This window comes from Poecilia latipinna, unplaced genomic scaffold, assembly GCF_001443285.1.
Source record: "Poecilia latipinna isolate Pla-1442-1.1 unplaced genomic scaffold, P_latipinna-1.0 Scaffold959, whole genome shotgun sequence".
Classification (NCBI taxonomy): Eukaryota; Metazoa; Chordata; class Actinopteri; order Cyprinodontiformes; family Poeciliidae; genus Poecilia; species Poecilia latipinna.
In genome coordinates, this window is record NW_015113575.1 from 6560 (window position 1) to 31674 (window position 25115).

General features: G+C 37.1%; 1 protein-coding gene across 1 annotated transcript; it reads left to right on the forward strand.

Annotated features, from left to right (window-relative positions):
- The first annotated feature begins 1441 nt into the window (after positions 1–1441).
- Positions 1442–25032, forward strand: LOC106958044 (tricarboxylate transport protein, mitochondrial). Its single transcript, XM_015049746.1, has 8 exons — positions 1442–1801; positions 13725–13832; positions 14914–15013; positions 19629–19636; positions 19865–19969; positions 20874–20989; positions 21111–21184; positions 22791–25032. Exons 1-8 carry the CDS (start codon positions 1690–1692, stop codon positions 22903–22905), a joined length of 738 nt encoding a protein of 245 aa, XP_014905232.1. The 5' UTR covers positions 1442–1689; the 3' UTR covers positions 22906–25032.
- The last annotated feature ends 83 nt before the right edge of the window (positions 25033–25115 follow it).

Genomic DNA, 25115 nt, shown 5'->3' on the forward strand with positions numbered 1-25115 from the left:
ATTCTGTATGTTGTTTATACTTTTGCATGAATTACTGCATCCATGCAGCAGGACAAGGAGGTGATCGGTCCAGGTCGCTAACCGTTGTTAGCTCGTCTGTGTTGTTGTCTGGTGTTTCTCTCAGTTTCCCGTTTCAGTAATCAGGTGAGTTTAATGGGGAATCAGCACAGTAACACCAGGATCCCTGAACCAGACGTTGGTGCCATTAAACGTCTCCATAAAGTTTATCTTGTTTGCAGAAGAAGGCATGAAGTACTCTAAAATTTCCTGGTACAGGACAGTGGAAACTTAAACTGGACCTGAAGCAGCTTGGGGTTCGGAAGAGGTTTAGGGCCACTGAAACAAAAAAAGTGACTTTTTCTCCAGATTCTGACTTTTTCTTCAGAAATCTGATTTTTAATCTCAGAAGACTCAAGTCAGAATTTGGAGAAAAAGATTTTTCTTTCATTGGCACTAATCCTGGTCTGTAGATCTCAATCTCTGAATTACACACATTGCGGAGCTGTATGAGCGACTTGCTTCACAATCTAATCCTGTCAAAACGGATTTGTTGCTTGTTCGTCCCTCTTCTGCTGTGCTTTTTTTCCTTCCACTTAACTTTTCATAAATATGCCTGGACACAACACTCTGAGCATCTTTGTGGCTTACTTTCCTTTTTGAGTTGGACAATGATTGTCTGCTGAACAACTTTCAAGATTGTGTAGGGAATAACATTATTTTGTGTAAAAAGTTTTTCATAGGTTCTACAGTACTGACACTTCCTGATTATTTTTTTGGGTTTTAGCTTTGAGGCATGTTGACATTTACTTGAAATATATCGTTCTGGTGCGTCAACTAAATCTGATTTATCTGTAATTCTCTTGAACATTAATTTTAAATTGGCAGAAAGAAAAATGAAGTTGACGCTGAAGCGGTGTCTATTCTTGTTCCTCATGTGATTTTTTTTTTTATTAACAAATGAGTTAAAATCTCAAAAGTGGGATGTTATTGTTGCGGCAGTGTGGTTTTACGTCGTAGATTTGGACCAGACTGACATTTTGGTAACTGAGCAACCAGGACATGATTGATGGAGAGTCTCCCAGAGCTCCAGCCTCTTTGTCTGGAAAGGGCGTGGTTGGATGTTTGTAGCTGTTATGAGATAAATCTGTTTGATTAAAGAAGCAAATGCTTAAATAAATGAATAAGATCAGAGCCCTCCACCTCTTCCTTCTTCTTGTGATAAACAGAGAGAGGATATGCTGAGCCCCACCCTCTTTTTTATTTCAAAAGAAAGTGTGCGTTTTCTCCCTTCCAGAAGAACGGCCACTAAATCCTCTTGTCCTGCTTCTAAAGTTCATGAATGTCACCGAGAAATTCATTAAAACACGAAACTAAATATTTATCCAACGTTACTTCCGGTGGGGATTACGCACAACCTTCTAGCGAGGATATTTCCATGGTGACAATCAACAGATATTGGAAATAGTCGGTGCCAACTTCCTTGACTGTATCCGCCCACTGTCACTCCTGATATCCGGGATTCTCCGGGCGCAGCTCAGATCACCTGCAGCCAGGGAGCGCACCAGCGGCAGCGCGCTTTTCCTTACTTACAGAAAAAAAAAGAAGAGGAGAAAAATCTACTTTGTCTAAAAAAAGCCCTCCATCCTTAGATTTGCAAGTATTTTTTATTTTAGATTTTACTGTCTAATCATGCAGGATAAAGGCGCATTTTTCAGCCCCTTTTGCAGACCGCGGTGTCTGGCGGCAGCGGCTCCGGCTGGAAGAGCGAAACTAACTCATCCTGGTAAAGCAATTCTGGCAGGTGAGTTCACGGCGACCTGCCGCACGGGGGGAGAAGGTGGTGGTTCAATTGAAGACCACAGGCTTTACAGCTTACAGAAAAAAAGTTACAGTCGTAGAAACGGAGAGCACAGTTTTTAGATACTCTGATTTAAGCCCGGCTCTGTTGAACAACTGGGTGTTTCAGTGTGAATATCCTGTAATTTAACTTGGTTTAAAAAAGCGGCGTAAAAACAAAGCAGAAAGTTATATTTCCAAGAGAAGTCGCTAATATTTATTATGTGTTGTTCGTGAGAACCTTTTGGGAAAATGAAGACTTCACACAGTTAAAAAAAACTTTAACTTTTACATTTTACACGTTTCAACAACAAAATTTAAGAAATCTAATTGGGATTTTAAGCAATAAATCAACGTAAAGTAGTGCATATTTTATATTGTTTCTGTCATTTTAACTGCAGTTAGATATTTGGAGGCATGTCTCAGAATACATGCTACATGAAACAGCTGAAAAAGCATGCAGTCAGATTAGATGGAGGGTGTTTGAATATAAAGTCTTACAACAGATTCTCAGACTTGGGTCTAGCCTTTGACTGGACCATTCTAACACCATTTGATCTAAAGCTCTGGCTGCATGTTTAGGGTTGCAGGTGAACCTCCACCCAGGTCTGAAGTCCTATGCAGCTGTTACCACATGTTTATCCAGGATTAGATTATTGCTAACTAACCCAACCTATGACCCAACAGCTTCAACCCAGAAATTGGGTTATGAAAATAACCCAGCATTTTTTACTGTACGCATAATTACTGTACGCGTTTTGCATATGAGCCACAACATTATCATATAATCTGACCACAGCATCTGCCAGTTTAACTCACATGTGCCAAACTGAAGGCATGTGGGCCGAATCTGGCCCACCAGAAGTTTTTATGTGGCCCTCTCTAGAAATGGCACCTTCAAAATGAAAGTTGTTTTTAATATTATTTCATATCAATTTAGTCTGCACGATACATACACACATTTCATATTCTTTAACAGTTTAAGGGGTTATCAATACTTTCTGCCACATTTAAAGACCTTTCTTGAACTTGATGTGGGCCAAAATGAAAATAAGTTTACACTCCTGGTTCAGGTGGGTCGATGTGGTAATTTCACAACTGTGCCATACTTATGGATGTTCATTTCCTGCTTTGAGCATCCATTAGGTGTTCAGATCTAAGGATATTCATAATTAACTTAATTCTGCTTTTACGTTCTCTTCAACTTCCTCCTGCTGTGTTGCTTCGTGATGCTGCTTGTTCACTAATGTTCTCCAACAAACCTCTGAGACCTTCATAGAGCAGCTGGGTTTACACTCAAATTCAATTACAAACAAGTAATTAATAACTAGGTGAGATCTGAAAACAACTGGTTGCACTGGATGTTTCCAGTACAACCAGTATAAAAGTAAAGGGGATTGAATTCAAATGCATCCATATTTTCAGATTATTTGTAAATATAAATGGGACAACATTCATCCTTTGCTTTGCAGTGCTTTACATTTTTTATGTGACCACTAAAGGCCTCAAATAAGATCCTGCAGTCTGAATAGCATTTATAAGTAAATTCAAGACCATCAATTTATGAGGCAAATACATTTTTGGTTACCAACTGCTGGTTAGTGTGATGAAAACGTACATAAGCCAGATGAAACGTTTCCAGATATAAGGTGATAAAAAAAAGAAGAAAATAAAATAATTCACAATTGTTTTCCAGCCTAAATTGAAGATGTTGCTCTTTGAAAAATTATTTTTAACTACCAGCTCAGCTGCTTTCTTCCTGTGTCCGTCCTTCCTGTCCCGGTTCGGTCCGACCTGCAGGGGATTCTGTTCATCCTTCCTCCTGTGCAGGTTTACATAACACCATTAGGGCAGCAGAGTGATGCAGCGATGTACAGGACATGGTCGCATCAGATGTTGAATTTTTGTTTCTTAACTTTATGAATCAGCAAAGAACCCTTTAACATCAATGCCAGGTGTTATTTCTCAGTTTTAATAAAAAGTTTCCTGTGTACTGTATTCACCCAAAACGTCTTTTTCCATTCAGCATGTTGGACTTTTATTCAAATTTTGGCAAAAATCAAGCAGCTCATTAACATATTTTGTTGTTGTATAGATGGATCTAGGCCTATTTTTCTGGACAATAAATTTTCCCAGAAATTATTGCAATAAATGACAAAATTATTGCTTTTAGATCATTTTCAAATATTATATTGAAAATAGCTTTATTGTGAAAATTAAAGTCCGATAAGTTTTCTTCACTAATTTAAATTCAACACTTGAATCTGGGATGTTTTAATTATTGAAAATACAGCATAGCAACTAAAAATGAGATAAAATGGAAATAAAAACCACACAACAGCCAAAACCATAAATAAAATAGATTATAAAGTCTGTAAACAAAATTACCCTTCAAAAAATATTAATAATCAGAATGGAAATTATCGAGCTCATCTCAGTTTATCATGCGACTAATTGCTTATTGCGACACCAGTTGGATTTATTGTTCCAGTCGTTTGTTTGCTTTCACAGTTTCAGAATAAATCTTTAAAACTCATAAATCGTAGCCAAAATAGTTCCAACTACAATATTTATCAAAAAGTCAGTAGAACTGATTTTAAAGACAAAGGTTTAATCAAATGGTATATATAAAAAAATCTAAGCAATTTCAGCTAATCAAATAAATTAATTACATCAGTTGTTATCATTCAGCGCCACCCAGGTTGTATTTTTTAAGTCGTATCTGTAATTAATCAGTTCAGAGCCCTGTGCGCTCCTCCCCTGCTGCCGACCTCCAAGTGTGATGATGATGATGATCAGGCTGCAGCAGCTCCTCCAGCTGATGAAGAACCTCTCTGAGATGCCTCTTCATCAAGGCTTCATGCTGACGTTGGCTGCGCTCTGCTGATTTCGACTCTGTGCTCTGCCAAATGTCACTTTCTCAATCTTTCATATTCCTGAATGAATTTCTTCTGATTGAAAACAAAAACAACTCATCTTGGCTCCAAATGCAACTTATTATACTCATTCCGAGTTTACTTTACCTCTGAGACAATAACATAATAAATAATTATCATCACAACATTGCACGTGCATAGAACTAAGACAAATATAGAATATTTAAACCAGAAACAAAAGGCTTTGAGCCAATATAAGGTTATTGCACCTAGAGGGCCTAAAATAACAAAATTAATTTAGTAAAACATCTTGTCTGCTAGTGCCTCTAAGTATCAGCCTTTTTTCAGCCAGCTTACCATCAGTGTGCAGAAATTGGTGGTAATTAGATATTATTTATTTCTTTTCGTTTTCTGTTTTTCAAACTGTTGCAAACTTGCTAAAGAAAACCTGCTGAACTTACAGAACCATCAGCAGGGTAATAATTTTCTAACAATGTTTCAGGACGAATGTAAAATCCGGATAATCCTGTTGGGTGAGTTTGTCTCCTGCAGGCCGTTGAGTGATGATAATGCAGTTTTCAGTACAAAGCAACATGTAGCCATTTCCAGCCACATGTAACATTGTATAAACTATGCATTCCTCAGAGATCTATACAGCATTCACATGCAGTTTTGAAAAGTAATAAGTTCTGGACAAATACAACAAAAGGAAAATGACTTGGAAATATGTTTAGACTTTATTTTAAAGATATTTTTCTTTCTTTGTCAGCTTTTAAAATGACAAAAGTCAAATGGCAAACAGATTTATATTGAATTCAGATGCTTTATATTTCCACATCACTCACTGATTGGCATGATTTAATTGATCAATATTTTAGTTTCTTAGGGAATCAAAAAAGTCAATTCCACTTTAGGGAGCTTTAAGTTCAGGTGGGTCTGGAACTGTGGTCCAAAATGCCAAACGCTGCTGCTTTCTGAAATTGTTGTAAAGAAAAAAAAGTTACCAAAGTTGAAAACTCCTTTAAAAAAAATCAAGATTTAGTCTAAGATAGTCCAGTAGTTGTAGATGTTTTAAGTTTTTAAAAGAGCTTCTTCAAAAACCATAAAAGACTCAACAACTGAAAACTGGAATCCAGTTTTAGCATTGGGTTGATAACATGCAGATCACTTGAGACCAACATTAATATTTAGTCCAGGATGGAAACTGGAGGAGCCTGTGTTCATGACTCATATGTGGCGTTTAGTTTATCTTATGAAACTAAACACCATCTTGAGAGAGATTTTTTTCTTCAAACATTCAGTTTCTCTCAATTATGGGTGAGCAATGCCTCAAAATAACCTGATGACTCCCAACCCACTTCTCCGTCCTGCTCAGAGCATAACGTCACCCAGCCTCGTCTGACAGCTCCAATTGTTCCACACTTTTTATTTATTTCTCTGACTGGGCAAGTTTGGACGAGCAGTTTCTTGATGAACACACAGCTGCTACTTGAATGGCATGTGTTCTTGTCTTTCCTGTTTTTAATTATGACTGAGGAAAACTGGCCTGCATATAATTTCATAATCATGCTTAGGACAATAGGATTCAGTTTCTCGATACTCTTAGCTTTCAAAGTTGAGCATTAATTACTAAATTACTGACGGAGGGTTCTGTACATGTTTTGTCTTTCCTCCATATTTTTGTGATTGTCTGATTGTTCTAAAAGATGAGTAAATGTTTGGGCTCTAATGTTAAAAACTGCTGTTTGCAGCAGAATGGTCCCTCAATGTCAGGTTTAAGGCTGAATAAGACAAACTTGGCCATGCAGAGGCTTTCCGCCATCAGTCCTGCGCAGCCTGACTGACTGGTGCTGATCCCTGTTCCACTAAGGTCGGGTCAGGCCTGCCTGTCAAGTTTCACAGCAGCAGCTTGTCTTCATACGGAGCCCGTCTGGTGACATGGGAGAAAAAATAAAAATTATAGTGACCACGACTTAGTAACTTGTGGGAAATAATTAATTATAACAAGTCGCGGTCTTGAGTTTTTTGTTTCAGTAGGAACGCTGCAACTGTTTCTTTGTAAAGATACAATTGTTTGGGAGTAAAAGCGTGTCACTGGGTTGAGATATCATCCACAGGAAAACTGACGGATAGTTTATACGACCAGAACAAAAAGGTATTTTCCCATCGAATCTAGTTTGCACTATGCCTGGTGTGTGTATTTGTTGGCAGCATTTCTCTGCAGACAAAACGAGCCACTTGTACGTTCCCTGCAGCTCTAAGAAGACAAAGCAAGTGGAGATAGACGGTCAGACCTTAATGGATTAAAGAAGCCACTCAGTTAATGGTTGGGAGGACGGATGCTCTGCTTTCCAGTGATGGTGGCTGAAGCAGAGGGAAGGGAAAAGATAGTTTTTGTCCAGGAGAAGCCTGAGGGATTCTAGTTGTAGGTTTTCACATGAAAGATTCACCTGCAGAGAAGTAGACGTTTAATTTAAAAACAAAAAAAAAAAACAAAACTGGAATATTGTCACACTTTCCCCCTGCACAGATCTCCCTCTTTTCCTCTCTCTGTCTCGGTAGCCTGAGGCCAGTCGGTCGGGTTTTCAGAGTGGCTGTCTCGTCTCAGGCTCAGAGGGCTCGTCAAACTCTGGCTTATTACCCGTTTCCCCACGTCACAGGCGGCTCAAACAGAGTCCACTCCCCCTGCGCTGTCCCTGCTGCTGGTTGAGCACCGGCACCGGGAGGCAAGCTAATAAATCACTGAGCCGTCTCCCATCCAACCCCCTTCACCTCCTCCAGCCCATCAGCTAGATGTTGGTCTGATGCACCTGCAGATATACAGTGCTGGTCACATTTAGTAAGAGACCCCTGGTTGAGACAAAAGCATTTTACTGCAGTTGCTTAGGTTTTGGATTGAAACATCCAGAAAAATCGGCTTATAAGCTGAGCAGATTTATTTATTTCATGTAAGGAAAAGGTGTTTAAAAATCATCCACTGAGTTTTTCAGTGTCAGGCCCACAGCATGACTTTCTTCCACCATACCGAGCAATAATCAATAGTTTTCCGTACTTTCATCTGGTGATGCTCCGATATCGATATCTGTGGTTTAGTGTCGCCTGATACCAATCCGATATAGAAAAAGAATCCTGAATTGACTTAAAAACATTTTTTTTTAAACATAAACATAAATGTAGTGAATTATAAAATCAACTGATAACGGTACAGGACACTTAGACACTCCAATAGCTACACAAGTTTGGTCAAACATGTAAAAACAGCTAAACTTTAATAAGTTCAGTCAGTGGAATTAGGAGTAGTAAAAAGTAAAATAAATAATAAAGAAACTGAAAGAGACAGAAACAAGAGGTCGGCTACCTCAGTCAAACATGTAAAACAAACTGCAATAAACCTAATTTTAAAAGGCTCAGAAAGAGCAATTAGGAATTCTAAATATATTGTAAAATACATAATAAAGCAGGACGTTGCTCAAAGCACAAATCATAGAATTAGACTGAACAGAACTGCATTTATCAATCGTTTTTTCAACAAGTAACATAAATCTGCAAAGTTTTAGAAACTCACTTCACCACGTTGTGAAACCTGATGACTGATGGCAAATATATAAATATTTGTTTTACCCTGAAACCTAAATAATCACAGAAGGGAATTCAATTTCAAGTTATTACCTTCCCCTGTTAAGAAAATAATACTTTAGATTTGAAAAATGGTTTCCATCAACAATCTTTTAAAGGTGACAAATCCTATTTTCTTTGTCGTCTGCAGCTCACAGTCCTGTGGGGCAAACCTGTCTCTGTAGAAAAATGCCACATAGATCATTTTCTTGCTGTTGGAGTGGGTTAGACATAGTTTGGGTAATTTAATCAAATTGATGAGTGTGGTGCTTTAGTGCTCAGACAAACTGGCTCTTTGTCGTAATGGAGATTTGATAGAAGCCTGTACAAATGTTTTTATTTTTTATTTTATTGGGAGAATGAGACAATCTAATCACAATCAGATGTGTGGTCAGTCTCATGTCTCATGAACACTGAGGTTAGAATAGCGAAGTAAAAGCTTTGTTTTTAACCTTCTTTACAGGAAAATTATCCTATCATTATTTATATGCTTCAGTAAATACTGATGACAAAAATTTCAATCAAGATGAATAATCTTTGTAATCAGACATCGCCTTTGATGCAGAAGTGCCAAAAAAGAAATAGTAGAAGAGAGCAGACCAGCACAATTAACTTCATCCAAAAATCCCCTCTGCAGAAAAAAGGTAAATATTCCTATTATACTTTGTTTTAACACAAATGTTGCTTTGTGGAACAACAAAATGTTCAGAAAGCAGTACTTTTAAAATGGTTTGAAAGTAATAATAAAAATTGTGTTTGTTTTTTTTTCATCGAGAGTGTTTTGGAGTAATTTGGCAAACCTTTAATCATCAAAATACAAAATATAGTGATCACCACATTCAGTAACAAAATAAGAAATTAAAAGTAGCAAAAATAATACACAGCGGCTCATAGATGACACTTTGATGCCAGTTTTTTTTTAGTGGTTTTTACAAACTCATGACTAGAAAATCTGTGTGCAACCAGAACAGTCTGAGTTACCACTGACTGACCAAGGTGCATAAATACCGTTCATGTAAAACAACAGCGCTTCATCCAGTTTAAAGCCTTGCAGCATTATCTCTAGTTGCACAGACAAACAACTGGAGCTTTATCTGTCCTCCTCTTGTAAATCATCCCGTTTCCTCCATGCTGCAGGGCTGTAAGCAGTTTAAGCAGTTTCCATGTAAAATTAATCAACATCCCGCCTGTAATTAGGCGTCAGCAGCTGAATTAGAGAGTGTTGTTCAGGACAGAGAAAGCCTGAAAGGCCAGGCGTAAGATGAATAATTCTTTTCATCTTTGCGGAAGGCAAACAGAGCCGTTCTCGTTCTGCTAACAGGAGACCTGATGTTTGAAGTGCATCATTCCTTTGGCTTCACTCTCAGCTCCTTTGGACTGGAGATGTGGATGTAACAACAAGTTTCCCTCCGACCTCCTCTGCCGTGTTCCTCCCTTTGGAGATTTGTATGAGATAAAAGATGATCAGGATTAATATTCAATTCTGCTGCAAAAGTGACGCCTCGCATATCTGCAAACCTTCAAACAGACCAGTTTTTAGTCTTTTTCATGTGAGTTTTGCAAAGTAAAGCCCTTTTCTGTCATGCTGCACACAAAAATGAATATTGAAGGATTTGGAGCTTGACTTCTGTTCGATGCTCAGTTGTCATAAAGTTGATAGCGGGACAGATGTGTCCGAGGCTCATTAGTGATATTCAGCATCAGGGAGGGCAGGATTTCAGGGCCGATCCTCCCTGTCAGCTGCATACATGTTGGCTCAACTTTGCTTTGCTACTCTCTGTTCTGAAAAGAACTGGCTTCTAACTTGTCATATATTTGTTTATGTTTCTGTTGAGATTATTTTTGAATGGTGATTTAAAATGAAATAGCAAAAGTTTGCTAATTTGAACCTCCATTTTTGTACCATCAAATGATTCTTCCCTTCAACCAACTGCTTCATGTCCGTTTAGCTAATTTAATTTCTTTATTCTCAAACAGATTTTTAAAAACAATAATAATAAAAACTGTCAGTAAGGTAGAGAAAACATGCCTAACCAAGATCAAAATAATTTATTTGCCACTACTGTTTTGTTTGTAAAGGAATAGGAAGAAGTGAAAACTTTTTAAATCATTCCCCTTATCTCAATTTAATTAAATATACTATTTTCCGAGTCAATAATTATCAAAAATTTGTTATTAAAACCATGTTATAATATGAATGTTTCAATATTGTCTCAATATTTCTGTGAGAGACAACAGGCCCTCCTGGTTTCTATTGGGAGATAAGTACTTGGTAAATATCTATAAAAATATAAAACATGACACATATTGCAAGTTGATTTAACTTTGGATTATTTTTCAGACTCTAAATTACATCATGTTTAAAATTAATTGTGGTTCTGAACATTGTTTTCTGTGCTCAGTTACTGTTATTTGTTATGGATTATTAAATTTCTAATCCTGTGAAACATGATGGTTGTTTTCATTCTGTAGTGTATAAATTAGTTTCACGTCTTGCCTTATTTATTGGAGTTACTTTAAAACTTTTCCTAGGCTATTGGTAAATTATTGAACCGGACTAATCACTTGTCCAGTTAAGTAAAAAATGTCACAGATGGATTTTTTTGTACCTGGAGAATGTTGGTATAAGCAAAACTAAAGCTGCTTTAATAGGATTTTTCTTTTTTCTGTTTTTAACTTTAATTTATTTTAATGATGCCACGTTTCATTCCCCACTGATAAATTCTCACCACTAACAGTTTTTATTGCTTTAAAAAACAACAAGAGAATTAATGGATCTGATTTTAAAATTAGACGCTCTGTGCTCATGCATTCAAACATTTCATGTAGTTTTTCACATATGTTTGGCAGCGTGTGTCTGTAGCATGAGCCCAGGCCCAGATGTGAAGGGTAGGGTTGTTGATTAAGTTGTTAATTTTGTCTGTCTGGTCAGAGAGTGACAGCATTACCTCCATACAGCCCAGCAGCTCCAACAGTGTGTGTCAGATTGATGTAAAATCCACTCAGTCTGTGGATATTTCAGCTTTAAAAGTGTCTGTTAAAGCAGATTTGTCTGAGGTGCTGTAATATTTTCCACCACCTCTGGATTTCTCCACTTTGGAGTTGCAATTTCTTTCTTCTGTAATAGCAAGTGTCAAAGGTTTGTGTTGATGTATTGATTTTCAAGGCATTGTGTTGGGAAACCTGAGGAAGAGGAGAGGTGAGGGAAGATGCTGCTGAAGGAAAGAGAATAGAGAATTTATTAGGAGAGGGAAGCGAGTCTGCAGATAAAGATTAATGGCCATTTTTTCTTGTGTAACCTACGTTTGGCAGATACACTGGACTCATTTAGGCTGTCACCTGTAAACGTGTGTGTAGATACGTGTGCGTGTGTGTGTGTGTGTGTGAATCTGTGCTGAATGCAGGCTGCAAAATGAACTGGAAGACGGACAAGCTGCATTACAGATGCTGCACATCTGATGAGGATTGATCATGTGTTTGTGTGTGTTGCCGCCTCGGAGTTGGTCCACTCATTTTTTCTGTCGCTGCCGCACTTTTCAGCCGGAGAAGATAACAAACAGGAAAGATGGAGAGTAGTTGCTGTGTAGGAGGAAACGTTTGGGACGAGGAGACGTCACAAAAAACGATCTGTCAGAGTAATCAGGGTTTTCTGTGTCAGTAGCAGAGATGCACGAGTCAAAAGGTCTGAGATCGGGAGCAGCAGGTCGTGAACCAACAACAACTCAGCTGTTGTTTCCACTTCTAGAGTTAAGTTTAAAAAAATTAAAGGTTAGCAATATATGCTTTGATGCATAAGTGTGAAAAATCTTGTAATTCATTCATTTTCTGCTGCATTCAAAGTCGAGACGAATTAAAAGTGATTTGTGAGCTTGAGAAACTATTCTGTCGTTGTAATATTGTAGTGATTTTAGATTTTCATTCATAACACACAGTAGTCTGAGCTCTGATTGGTCCTAAATTTATTCCGACTCTTTATTCTATCAATCATGCAGCCTGACACATTACGGTATATGCCCAGAATTTAAATAAAGCAATAAAAGACTGTGAGACACAGGTTGAGTGCTTAGCTTGGAGTTAAATTTAAACTCACATTATAAGATATCAATGCAGTCATGACGTAGCAAACTCCGGACTGATCAGGTTTACACATTAGTTGATTTAAATAGTCAAAATATTATCTTTTTAACAGCTTTAAAACGTCTAACAGTACAGTTGTAGTGCATGACGTTCAAGGAGACAATAAGTGTGTGTTTCTCTCTCAGTGTGCATTTTTGTTCCTGTGTCATTGACTTAATGGAGGGTCTTGGCCTGGGTAATGGAGACCCTCCCCACTGGCTGAGTGGATAATTTAATTAATACCAACCTTGTCTCTCCGTCCCTCCTTCCTTTGTGACTCATCTCTGCTGTGGCTGGTTTCTGACTGAACCTCGCTGCTGCTACACACATTTATTTTATTTCCTATTTTTCCAGCCAGACTTATGGTCCTCATATGACTTTCCTTCTTATTCTTTTGGTCCAGTTGAGCCACTGCAGGAGCAGATGATTTATCCTCGGTAACCTCATTACTCTTTCTCCCTCTGCAGCGGAGCTTTTAATGTTTATGTACTAAAAGCTATTTGTGGCGTCACTGTAATGATCCATGACGTAATTCATAGAGGGAGCTGAGTAATGCTTGGTTAAGGTAGCATCCAACACACCAGGAAAAAGATCCAGACAGAAAAGTATTCATTCACAACTACGCACCAGCTTGTGTTGGTCAATCGATCCTGCTGCAATACTTTCAACTGGTTGTCAGGTAGCAAAATGTGAAAAAGTTAAACGGATGATATTTTCTTTTTAAAGGCACAATCACAAATTTTTGCTAGCCGATAAATTGGCCCAGTAATTACTGTGATAAAAGAAAATAATGTTTTCCTTCAGACCATTTTAAGTAATGTATTGTTACCTTCACAAAATAATGGTTAAGTTATTTTTTAAGATGATTTAGAAAAAAAAAATTGTTATAAAAAGTTACTGATGGCATAATAGTGCAAGTTACCCTCTTAAAGACCAATAAACTTTATTTTAACAGGTTATACTAAAACCAGGATATATTTTAAAATAAACAAAATAAAACATAACAAAGAACAAAAAATAAAACTGAAATAAAAACCACTCGCAACTAAAACCATGATTAAAATGGATTATGATGTCCCTGTAAACAAAATTGGTTTTCAAAAAAAATGAATCATCAGAATGGAAATGATTGAGATCATTTTAATTTATCGCAGAAGTAATTTAATTGCTTATTATGATGAGCTTACACAGGAAACAGCAACACTTTTGTTTTCAGTTTCAGGCTAATTGTCTGTATTTTGTGCTTGGTGCAGTTTTTACTCTGACTCTCTTTATTCCCAGGTGGAATCGCCGGTGGCATAGAGATCTGCATCACTTTCCCCACAGAGTACGTGAAAACGCAGCTACAGCTGGATGAGAAGGCCAACCCACCGAAATACAGAGGAATAGGTATCCACCCCGTCTTACTTCCTTTCTCTGGCGCTTATTATCTAATTACCCATCATCTTCAGATGCATCACCTTTTTTGGAGAGCCGTCACCGGGCTTGTTTATGTGGAAGAGCCCAGTGCTCACACACACACTCGTTATCGGTGCCTCGCGTCGCACACAAACACGGCCAGGATCTGCTGATGTCTGCTGGGACTCTGAGGATTGGCGACGATGCTAATTAGCGCTCCAGACAGCTGTTGCTTTTCTGGCTTGTTGGTTTTGTGAAACCACATAGATTTCTGGACTGGTGTCGAAGGGAAAACTTTTGGTTTCATTGGATAAAAATAATTTGTGCTAACGCTGACTTTAATGTGGTTGTTTTTAATTGACAATTTTAAAGAAACATAATCAGCAAAACCAGTAGTGAAAACAGCTGAGAACAATAATTATCCAGCACAAATGTTGCTACCTGGCAACGAGCAATCTGACCATAAAAATGGCTCCTTGGATGCCAGGAGGCAAAATTAAAATACAGGTCATAAAAATTTGCGCCCTCTGTTTTGGAAATCAGATTTGCAGCAGAACTGATGTCTAATGGCAAATTGATCTGTATTTTAAGCTTGGAGCTGAGAGACCATGAAACACGTTAACAAATCTGATGAGATTTTGGAGAAAGAAAAGCATGGCTCTTCAATGCTCTGGTCCAAAATTGAATTTGAAGACTCCAGCTGTAAAGTCAATGAAATTACATGAGAAATTTCTTTTTAGACATTAAAGCAGTATAGCAGCACTGAAAAAGAAGGTTTGATTTTATCTTTACATTACTTTGCTTCAAACTTGTAGACTCACTAAATTCTCCAAATTTACTCAGCATGGATCCATAAATCAGTCCAACTTAACTGATCCCAAATATCTTATCTCATTCATTCTCAAATGAGTGATGCCTTCCCATGGATTTTATAAAACTAAATTGTAAGCAGCTTTACTAGCTTCCTGCAGAAGCTTTCTGTGCTACAGCTCAAGCTGGTTCCTATGAATAAGAACGATAAGTAGGAAGCTGCTTTAATTTCTTAATTTACTGAACGTCTGTCTCTTTCCAGGTGATTGTGTGAAGCAGACGGTGCAGAGTCACGGTGTTAAAGGACTTTACAGAGGACTCAGCTCACTGCTGTATGGATCCATACCCAAATCTGCAGTCAGGTGAGTGAAACAATGAAGAATAACAAATATATTGAGAAGGCTAATGCTTAATTAACTTGAGTTTGCTTTACAAACTAGAGAATGTATGTTGTTTTAAAGTTATTTTTCATACAATTCTTAGGTCAGTAAAATCAGAAATGACTGTATTTGGTGTGTAAATCTGGTTTCTCTGTATAGTTCTTTTTATACATTGAATAAAATATCCTTTTCTTTTGCTAATTGGACACAAAAGAACAAAACCTTGAACCTTCACTTCTAACTTTATGGACTTGTAATCTCTATGTATCTTTACGTGTTTATCATTATTTAAATGAAATCCCCTCAGGTGTTTTAAAATTTGCATTTATAATTCCATAATTATATATAAAACCCTAAGTTTAAATTCACAAGGTGAACATATGCTGATTAAAACAAAACCAGTTAAGCTGTGATTGTTTCCCAGCTGAAACTTCTCACTCACACAGTCCAATTATTCCAGCCCATTACCCACAAGGCTTGGCACAAATGCCACACTAGCGCTCAGCATACAGTAATTATGTTATTTTTTTCCCACCACTGACATTTATCTACAGACAAATGTGCACGCTGTACCTCTTGTGCAAGCAGTGACGCACGCGCACACACACACACACACACACACACACACACACACACGCACATGTCACAAACCAAAGCCGGCTGCTTTTGTTGTTGCCTTTTTGTTTCATTTTTTCACTCGGTTCCTCTCATTCTTTCACTGTTAGAGAGTGTGTGCGAAGGTGCGTAGGTGTGCGTGTGTCCGTGTGTGTGTTTGTGTGTGCGTGTTTGTGTTTGTGTGTGTGTGTGTGTGTGTGTGCTGGAGGGTAGAGCGAGTCTGTATGATAGAGAGACAGGCCCAGTCAGGCGAAGCAAAGATGCCATTCAAACTCAGACAGGGTCTCAATGGGGCTCCAGAGACGGAGACTTTGGTGTGTTTGTGTGTTTGTGTTTGTGTGTATTAGCAGGGAGGGTGTGTGTGCGTTTGGGTGTGTGTATATTCACATGTGTCTGTCAGCTTTCAGCATCATTTCCAGAGGGAGCTGGGGTTGTGTTTTTGTGAACTTGAAGGAATATTTTGTCTTGGAAAACAAATCAAGTTGGATGTTCATTGTTTTCCGTCCATCGTCCATCCAGTTTCAGTTTCACCCTCTAATCCAAGCAGATACAGGAGAGGGGCCACATAATGTAAAAAAGGTAACTAATTTTAATAATAATAATAAAAAATAGCTGCAATTGAGCTGTTTTTATTTTTATACAGTAAACTATTCCATTTATTGCATTTTTATAAAATTAGATGTCGGACTTGTGCAAGAAAGTAGGAAATGTAAGAATAGCATGACAAAAACAAACAAAACTAAGCTTTTATTAGTTTTGATTTACATACTAATTAAAACTTTTTGTGGATGACAAATATAATCAGATCAAAGAGGAAATAAACAGTAAAAACTATTTGATATACATTTTTAAAATTGTAATAATGTAATATAAAGGATATATATATGAAATACAGTATTCAGATTACATTGCTCTATATAGTTATGTGAATAAGTACATAGACATAAAAGTGGTACAGCACCAAATGTGCAGATTTATTCAACCAAATGTGCATCTAAATGTGTCCCCCAACATTTCTTCAGGGAGTATTTCAGTCGACAGACAACCTGACTAATTTCATAGAGTGCATGCAGCAACTTTTAAAAAGTACTGTGCATCTTTTCCGTTGGCTCATGATTCAGATGATCGTTATGTATTTAATTTGTGCTGCTGCAGTTTGCAATATAACACAGAGTTCAAAACATGACATTCATCTTCACCGTTCTGGAAGTACTCCCTTACTTCAGACCAATTTAGACCAAAAATGAAATGAAGACAAGTGAAACTCAAAGGGTAAGACACACTGTAAAACATTTGAAGGTGGTTTAACTTGGAAATGAAAGTCCCCATGCTGCCTTGAAAATGCAATTTAAGTCAACAAGAAATTTGTTTTGGTTTCAACTCAGAAATTAAAGTTCATGAAGTTGATTTAACAACAAGAGTCAAATTGTCTAAACATTGTGTTTTAATTTAATTAGTCTTGAGTTGTGAGTTTTATCTCNATNCTGCAATTTAAACCAAATAACTATTTGACAATATGCAAGAAAAAAACTGCCCTCACCTCATTGAAGAGCAAACATTTCTATATTATTTTACTCACAATTTCAAGTAAAAATAACTACTTATTTTACTTTAGAATAATTTTAATTCTTGTTTCAAATTGCATGAACAAAATTTCGGATCTGCTCATGAATTTTATGAAACATCACAATGAATTCAGCTCAAAGATATTTAATTTGAACAGGACATGAAAATGAACTTTTGCTCTAATAACATAAGAGCCAAATCAATGTCAAGATACATAACCATGCAGCTAAGCATTCTGGGAAATGCTTAGCTGCATTTCCCAGCTAAAGACTCCTGTCTTTTTCTTCTTTCAGTTTTTTTTAAGTGCTAACCTAAAACCTCTGGTTTATTCAGCTCTTGGAGGTTTGACAAAATTAATAAAAAGCTTAGGTTAAAAATCTAAAACTCACTACACTTATTTCACTCGAAGAGTAGAAGATGGTCGACACAACTAAAAGCGGCTCAAATGTTTTACAGTGCAGGCAAAGCATTTGATGCAACATTGGCAGTTTTCCTTTAACCACAACTTGATCTGACTTTCTATTTTTATCTTATTCTCTTATCCTCCTCTGTTTCGCTTCCCTTTGCCTCCCCAGCTCTCCTCCTCCATCCCATTAGCTGATTAGCTCGGTATCATCATGGAAGATTGCCAGGGAGGTTCAAGATGGATGTCCAATCGAGCCACTTGCTTTTCCCTCCTATTAACCCCCCGTTCGTATCGATACTCTACTTTCATTCGTGGCTCCTTCCCTCAACTGCACTGTTTTCATCCTTCACCTTCTCTTCTCACACAAGAACTGACCTTGTAGGAAGACCCTTTAATGAAGATTGGGCAGCTCTGTCTGTCTCTGCTGTGGGCTGACTCATCTCTGACTGCGGGTGTCGGCCAAAAGATGTGTCATATTTTAACCATAAAGTGTAGTCCACATGTTAAACGGCTGAGCAGAGTAAATTGGCAGAAGAGCAGGGCTGACACCGACATATTTCTCTCTGGCAGCCTTTAATGAACAACGTTTGATTCACAGAGGTAGTTAATAAGGCCTCTGCCACCCTGTGGAGTCACAGCAAGCTTTAAGTGGACATGTGGTCAATTTATTTCAATGCTAAGAAGCTGTTTATATTTATTCATTAGTCTGCATAAAGAGAGAAGTTCTGACGGTAGAAAACCTGCCTCTTAAAGCCGTCTGAATCCGTGACGAACAGATGTGGAGCCATAATGAGCGGAGAAAACTACTGCAGCAGAAAGGCAGATGGAGAATAAAATTGGGCTTACATGAGCCCAGCAAAGAGAAATTCATTTTGCTGGAGCAAAGACGATGGCAGGTGAACGGTCCAAGCAGACAGAGGAAAACATTGCATTTATTAAGGCCCGGCCTGCCACTCCCCTTTCAGGAAGCCTACCAGGCAGCGTCCTGCTGTCACCACAATTCAATTTCCATCTATAAATAACCTTTCTCGTAACGGACTCGCTGGCACGACGTTCACTGATTGCATGGATGCTGGAACCGCACCTTTCTGTCTGGAATGGCCTCAGTGGCAGCTGCTGCTGGTCGCTCGGTGTTTGCAGATCTGCTGTGGTTTATTGGGGCGTCTTTAATGAAGACACAGCAGCCAGCACAATAAAGCAAAACCCTTCAACACGTTTTGCCCTTTCAGCATATCGTCATCTCTGGAAATATGAGTTGGAATCAAGTGTTGGGCCAGTTTAGCTCCTGGTGTGCAGTGATGCCCAAAGTGTCCCACCCGGTCAGGGAGACAAACAGGCATAACCATGGTGACATCTGCAGGAATACTGGAAGAAAGCCAGTATTGAAAGTGGTCATAAAAGTACAATAGGAAAACTTTAATTAAATCGATGGGCCACAGGCCAAAGAGCAGACGCAGTTCTGAGGCCACTGAATGTTTTACACATAAATATGGAGAATCTCTTGGTGAAGCACACAGACAGTTTACGTCTAGCTAGATGAAAAATGTGTCGGTGTTTTCTGTTTTCTTTTGTTTTATTCAACTATTGAAAAGTCAGACTGGCCACAAGCTTTTAATTTGAAAACCTTCAGATCTCCTGTAAGCTACAGTGCAAGAAGCAGGACTAAATTCAACACGTACCTAGTCTGACAAAAATGATAAGGTTTACTTATTTTTGTTTATATTTTTGTAATATTTATATGCATCTGTAACATTATTATTTAAAACTAGACAGCCAAATCAGATTTCTGATGTATTGCTAGCCTTAGACCTAGATTTATGGTGAGCACTGTGTCCAAAAAGCATGATATGTCCTTCAGCACGTATCATAGTAAGAGTAGCAGAGATTAACCTGAAATGATGTAACCAGATGATATCGTGCAGTGCTGAACCATATAAATCCTTCCTCGCTATTTTATGACACCCAGACCATCTTCATCTTGATAATTTCTCTTTGCTCATCCTGATTTAGGCGCAACAGTGAAGATTTAAAATGTTTCATCTCATCTCTTTCTCTCTGATTCCCACAGCTTGTAACAGCTTGGAAATATACACAATATAATACAATATAAGATAAAAAGAGTAATTCGGTGTAGTTGTTTTCCTTGTAAATATCTATATTTTCTTGTAAATATGTACAAGGAAATATCTCTTCTGTCCTCTTCTGAGGACAGAGCGATGTTGACCTCTGTGTTTGTGTCTGAACAGGACTGAGAGGGACATATCAGGGTTTGACTGCGACGGTCCTCAAACAAGGCTCCAACCAGGCTATTCGCTTCTTTGTAATGACGTCTTTGAAGAACTGGTACAAAGGTCAGTGTGCACAAACACTGTTTGTGTTTGTTTAATTTCATTTGTAAAGGTAACACCTGCAGGAGGAATTCAGATCCTTGCAAAAGTATTAACGCCCTTAAAAGTCTTCAATGTGTTTTATTTAATGTGAAACCAACACAAAAAGTACATTATTCTGAAGTGGAGATACAATTATAAATAGTTTTCAAAGGTTTAGCCACCTTCACTCTAATTTGTGAAGATAAAACTTTAGTAAGCAAACAGCATCATGAAGACCAAGGAATGCAGCAGGTAGGCCAACTATAAGGTTGTGGATATTATTATTGTAAAATAATATCCACATGCTAACCAAGGAAATCTCTAAAACCTGCAGGATGCTGGCCTTTGAGGACTGACTGAACTCCACCAGTTTAGATCAATTCATTTTTAACTGCTAGAAATTCAAATCTGAATCCAGTTGAAGATTTTGAGAATTGGTGTTCACAGATGGTCTTCATTAAACCTGACAGAGTTTGAACATCTCGGATTTGTTTCTAGAGGTGCAAAACAGAAGCTGTGATTATAGAAAAAAAAAATTTTTTTTGCTATAATTACAGTGAATATCGCAAAGTATTTATTTGGTGGCAGAACATAAATGCACACCACACTTTTAAGATTTTTGATTTGAAAGGATTTGTAATCTTTGTATCATTTTCCTTTCACATCACATAAAATTATACATAAATACATTGACATTTGTGGTTTTAATGTGACAAAAAATGGAAAATTTAGTTCGGTATGGATGCATTAAATTCCTCAAATGTGTTTATGTTAATTTAAAGTTTAAGTACTACATAAACGTCACAGCTCAGAATCTTTTACCAGTATATTGTCTGGATATTAGACAAGTGTCCACTGAATGATACCTCACTTTTTCTGCCACTAGGTGATGACCAAAACAAAACTATTAATCCCATCATTACTGGAGCATTCGGGGCAATAGCAGGGGCAGCCAGTGTATTTGGAAACACGCCCTTAGACGTCATCAAGACAAGGATGCAGGTACACAGTGGCTGCAACACACTGGGAGAGGATCTTTGCTTTTTGCTTCCGCTGCAGTTTAAATTTGGAAAACCGTTACAAATCGTGCTTATTAGATGTAATCCTGCTGTCGTCTTTGAAGGGTCTGGAAGCTCATAAATATAAAAGCACACTGGACTGCGCTTTGAAGATCCTCAAACATGAAGGCCTGGCAGCGTGAGTAATCGGTCATCTGTTGGTTTTATGACGATTATTATGTTTACTTTTAGCGTTTGGCACTCAAACTCTCTAAACCATGGCAAACCATTACATGTGGATTTATCATAAGTTTATATCAAAGCCATATTTATCTGACCATCCAGTGGAGTTTACTTCACTAGGTTGAGTTCTTAGATTTTAGCCAATCAAAGGCACATTTCAACTTGCAGCTCTGATGACACAATCATCCCAAGGTTTGCACAGTCTACAGATAAATCTAATAAATGTACATGTCACAAAGAAATTGTGCAAAATAATTTAAAAACAAAGCAACACCACACTAATAATTCTGTCGTTTAGAGCTGTTTATTATTTATTAGCTCTTAATCCAACTCTGACCTGTCATAATGTGACTCCTCTGCTGTGACTCCTCTCCTTTAAAGCACCTCTGCATTATTTTCGTGAGGAAAATGATAATCTTCCAAATCATTTGTCTTCTTGGAGCATGTTCTCTCACTGATTTTATTTTATTTTTGAAGAAAATCTAAATTTATTCAGTAGTAAATTATTAAAAAAGAGTTGAAAATGTGTTAGTGGAGCTCCTGTTACAGGCAAGTTAAAGTTTAATACAATAGGAGCTGCAGCCTGTCATAATGGGAGGAAGACCCAGTGCTTTCATTTCACCACAGTCACTGTGGAATATGGAAAAAGATATCTGAGGCTCATTATAGTAGAAATGTGTTCGTATCTTAAACAGCGACAAAAATAAAAAGATCCTAAGTCAGTGAAAATAATTCACTTTCTTCTGTTCACTTGTCTTAAACATTATCAAATCTAGTTCACAATTTTAATCACTGGTTAACATTTCGTTAGCCAGTAATAGGTCAACGTCAACTGTAATTATTCTGAAACAGCTCCTCTTTTAACCTGATTGGACAAATATTCTGAGCTTCCATTTTATATTCTTTCTACCATCACAAAGACGCCGTTAACACAAAGGGCTCCTTTGTGCAAAGGGCCCCTGTTCATGTGCCCAGGTTGACCTTACGGTGACCCTGGCTGCGTTCTGGTTAGCAGTTTTGGTTTTTTACCTCATTTGGTTTATAGGTTCTGCTTCTACAACAGCATAAAAACAACAACTGGCTTTATTTTACAATTACCTACACAGCAAAAACACAAAATATTACAGAGTATGTTTGGTCCAGTTTCTAGTGCGAATATCTTAGCTCACTTTAAACAAACTTAGAAGCAACTGTTCAGTAAAATCTAAGAGCTTGTTTTAGATCAACAATTATTTAATATTAATTGAAAAGTACTAGTTTCACTGGCAGATTATTTCACTTATTACATGGAAAAAATTTCTTGTCATAAGTGGAAAAAGTCTGTCATTGGAACTAGGAATTCTTAAAATAAATATGACTTAAAACAAGCTTCTAAATCTTGCTGAAAAGTTACCTTTAAACTAGTTTTATCTTATTTCAAGTGTACATTAACCTCTGATGTACAGTGAAATGTGTGTTTTCATAATATTCTAGATTAGCACCAACAAAACCATAGAAATGAAGATAAATGTGAGTGGATAAAAAGCGTAATTTTGCTTCTTTCTGCCTTTTTCTGCCCATAGCTTTTACAAAGGGACCGTTCCCCGGCTCGGCCGTGTGTGTCTGGATGTAGCCATTGTTTTCATCATCTATGAGGAGGTTGTGAAGGTCCTGAACACTGTCTGGAAGACAGACTGAGCCGCTGGTTGTGCAGGAATGCTGGCACAGATCTAGGTTTTCCAGATCCCCTCTGTATCATAAAACCAGCTGTGAACAGATTGGGGTGAATGGCTGGACATAGATCTGTGTTATGTGCTGACCACCAAGTCATTTGCAGATAATCAGAGGCTCCGAAGTAAAGAAAAGCCAGAATGGATGCTTACATCTGAACTGCTGGAGGTGAAGCAGAGCTCTTATACTTCACACCGAGACTCCTTCCTCACAAAGTAAAGAAAAAAGGGTCTTTTATAGTTTAGAAAGATTACAAAATTAGTTAAATCACTGTGAAAAAGCTGTTTTTGGCATTAAGATTTATTTTTAAGAGCTTTTTTAATGCATTTGCTTCATTTTCATCATAATCCAATCACAATCTGTCCGTCCAAATCTATTTTAATGATGTTTACGACAATAATTTAGGTGTTTACACTTATTTTACATTTAGAGTATGACAGTTATTTTTATACAGTGTAGCATAAAATGTTTTTAAAAGTATCTCTGCATAATATAATATATATTAAATCTGTGCCAAAAATCAAATTAAGTTTTATTCACAGTAAAGACAAATATATGACTCAAATAATTTCAGATAAAATATTGAAGTTGATCTTTTTATTTGAATATTAAAAGTAAATGTATTTATAAAGAGCTGAATGTTAAATTTAATCAAGACCATTTGCTGTTAAAGGTGCCACATATGTTAAATATGTCATGCATTTCTGTTATTAAATGGCATTAAAATGTTTATGAGATTATTTTACCTGTTGGGTTTCACTGTGAGTTACCTGAATCATCCCAATTCAGTCATTTTTAAAATAATTGTAATACCTGCAGTATTACAATAAACCCTCCGAATTATGGCAACCCAGGAAAAGATATGAAGAAAATCATCAAAGGATTTATCTTTTGTCTCACAATATGTGAATAAATAATCTCACATTACTTTTTTTTTAAATAATGTAATCCTTCATTAAATTGAAACAGAAGTGTTTATTTGATTTATGTTTTACTTTTAAAATCTGATTAATAAAACTTTCTAGTCTGGAATTATTATTTATATTTCCCCAGGGTGTAAATGTAGTGACACAGAGACCCATTTTTCTTAGTTACTCTTGGAAGTTGGAAAATCAATAGAAGATTCCACTAGATTAGGCAGTAAGATTAAGAATCAAGCAATAATTATTACTTTTTAAATTATTTATAATGATATTTTTAAAAAGCTGTGACAGAGAGTGCTGGGTGAAAACCTTTCTGTTTCTGAGGCTTTTTGTCATCATTTTTTTACTGAGGGTGACAATAACTGTGGATCCTGAGTTATTTCTTTACAGTTTCAGACATATATTAACTCTGTTTCTTTTAATTAAACATTTATTTAACCAGATTAAAGCCCATTTAGATCAAGACCTCTTTCAAGTCATAAAAGACAAGCCAAGTAAACAAAAATAACAAAAATAAAAATTAGAAACATATAAAATGCAAACAGTTTGGCAATTAAATATAAAATAAGCTCCTTACATCAGTGTCATAAGATAAATCCAAGGAAACTCTCAGAGTTTGCAGGAAACTAACCATCTTCCTTGGAAACGTCCACTTGCAGTCTCACCTCTTTACATTTCGTAGACTTTTGTAAAACTAAGCAGAAGAATCACAAGAGATCGTTTTGTTTGCTTTGAGGAAAAGTTTGATTCATTTAAATCCTGAGCAGTTCACGTTTAATGCATTCAGGTTCTACTTCTCACTCATGTGCCTTTATGCTGCTGTGTTTGATGGTGAAAGCTTTGTCTGAGCTATCTGTCAGTGATTTCATGTTTAACTTAAAGCTGTGGTGTATGTGGTTCGCGTTACTTGTGATGTGCAGACAGTCCTAACTGGTGTAATTGTAATGATCGTAGTAAAATTAAAGCCTAATTTCAATATTTTTGAAAGTAAGTCTTTATTTTCCTGCTTTTCCTGATAAAGCGGTTGTATTCTGCGTGGCCAAATGTCTAAAACAAAACGTGATTCTGAGACTATCAGTGTGTACCCGAAGTGTGTAGGTGTGTTTAGGCTGTGAGGGTGACTAAAATGATGTTTGTGTAATAAATGCTGCCCACATTGTTTTTGTCAGTATTTAATGTCTGTATTTAAATCCTGCATTGTATAAGGATTTGTGTTTTTAATCTTCCCTCAGCAACTTGTGTGTTGTCCTGTGC

Excerpts from the sequence above, each read along its gene's own strand:
- LOC106958044 (XM_015049746.1), top strand. The coding sequence starts at position 1,690 with ATGCAGGATAAAGGCGCATTTTTCAGCCCCTTTTGCAGACCGCGGTGT. Across the intron at positions 13,833-14,913 it reads ACCGAAATACAGAGGAATAG|GTGATTGTGTGAAGCAGACG; the intron begins GTATCCACCCCG and ends GTCTCTTTCCAG. Across the intron at positions 19,970-20,873 it reads TTTGAAGAACTGGTACAAAG|GTGATGACCAAAACAAAACT; the intron begins GTCAGTGTGCAC and ends TTCTGCCACTAG.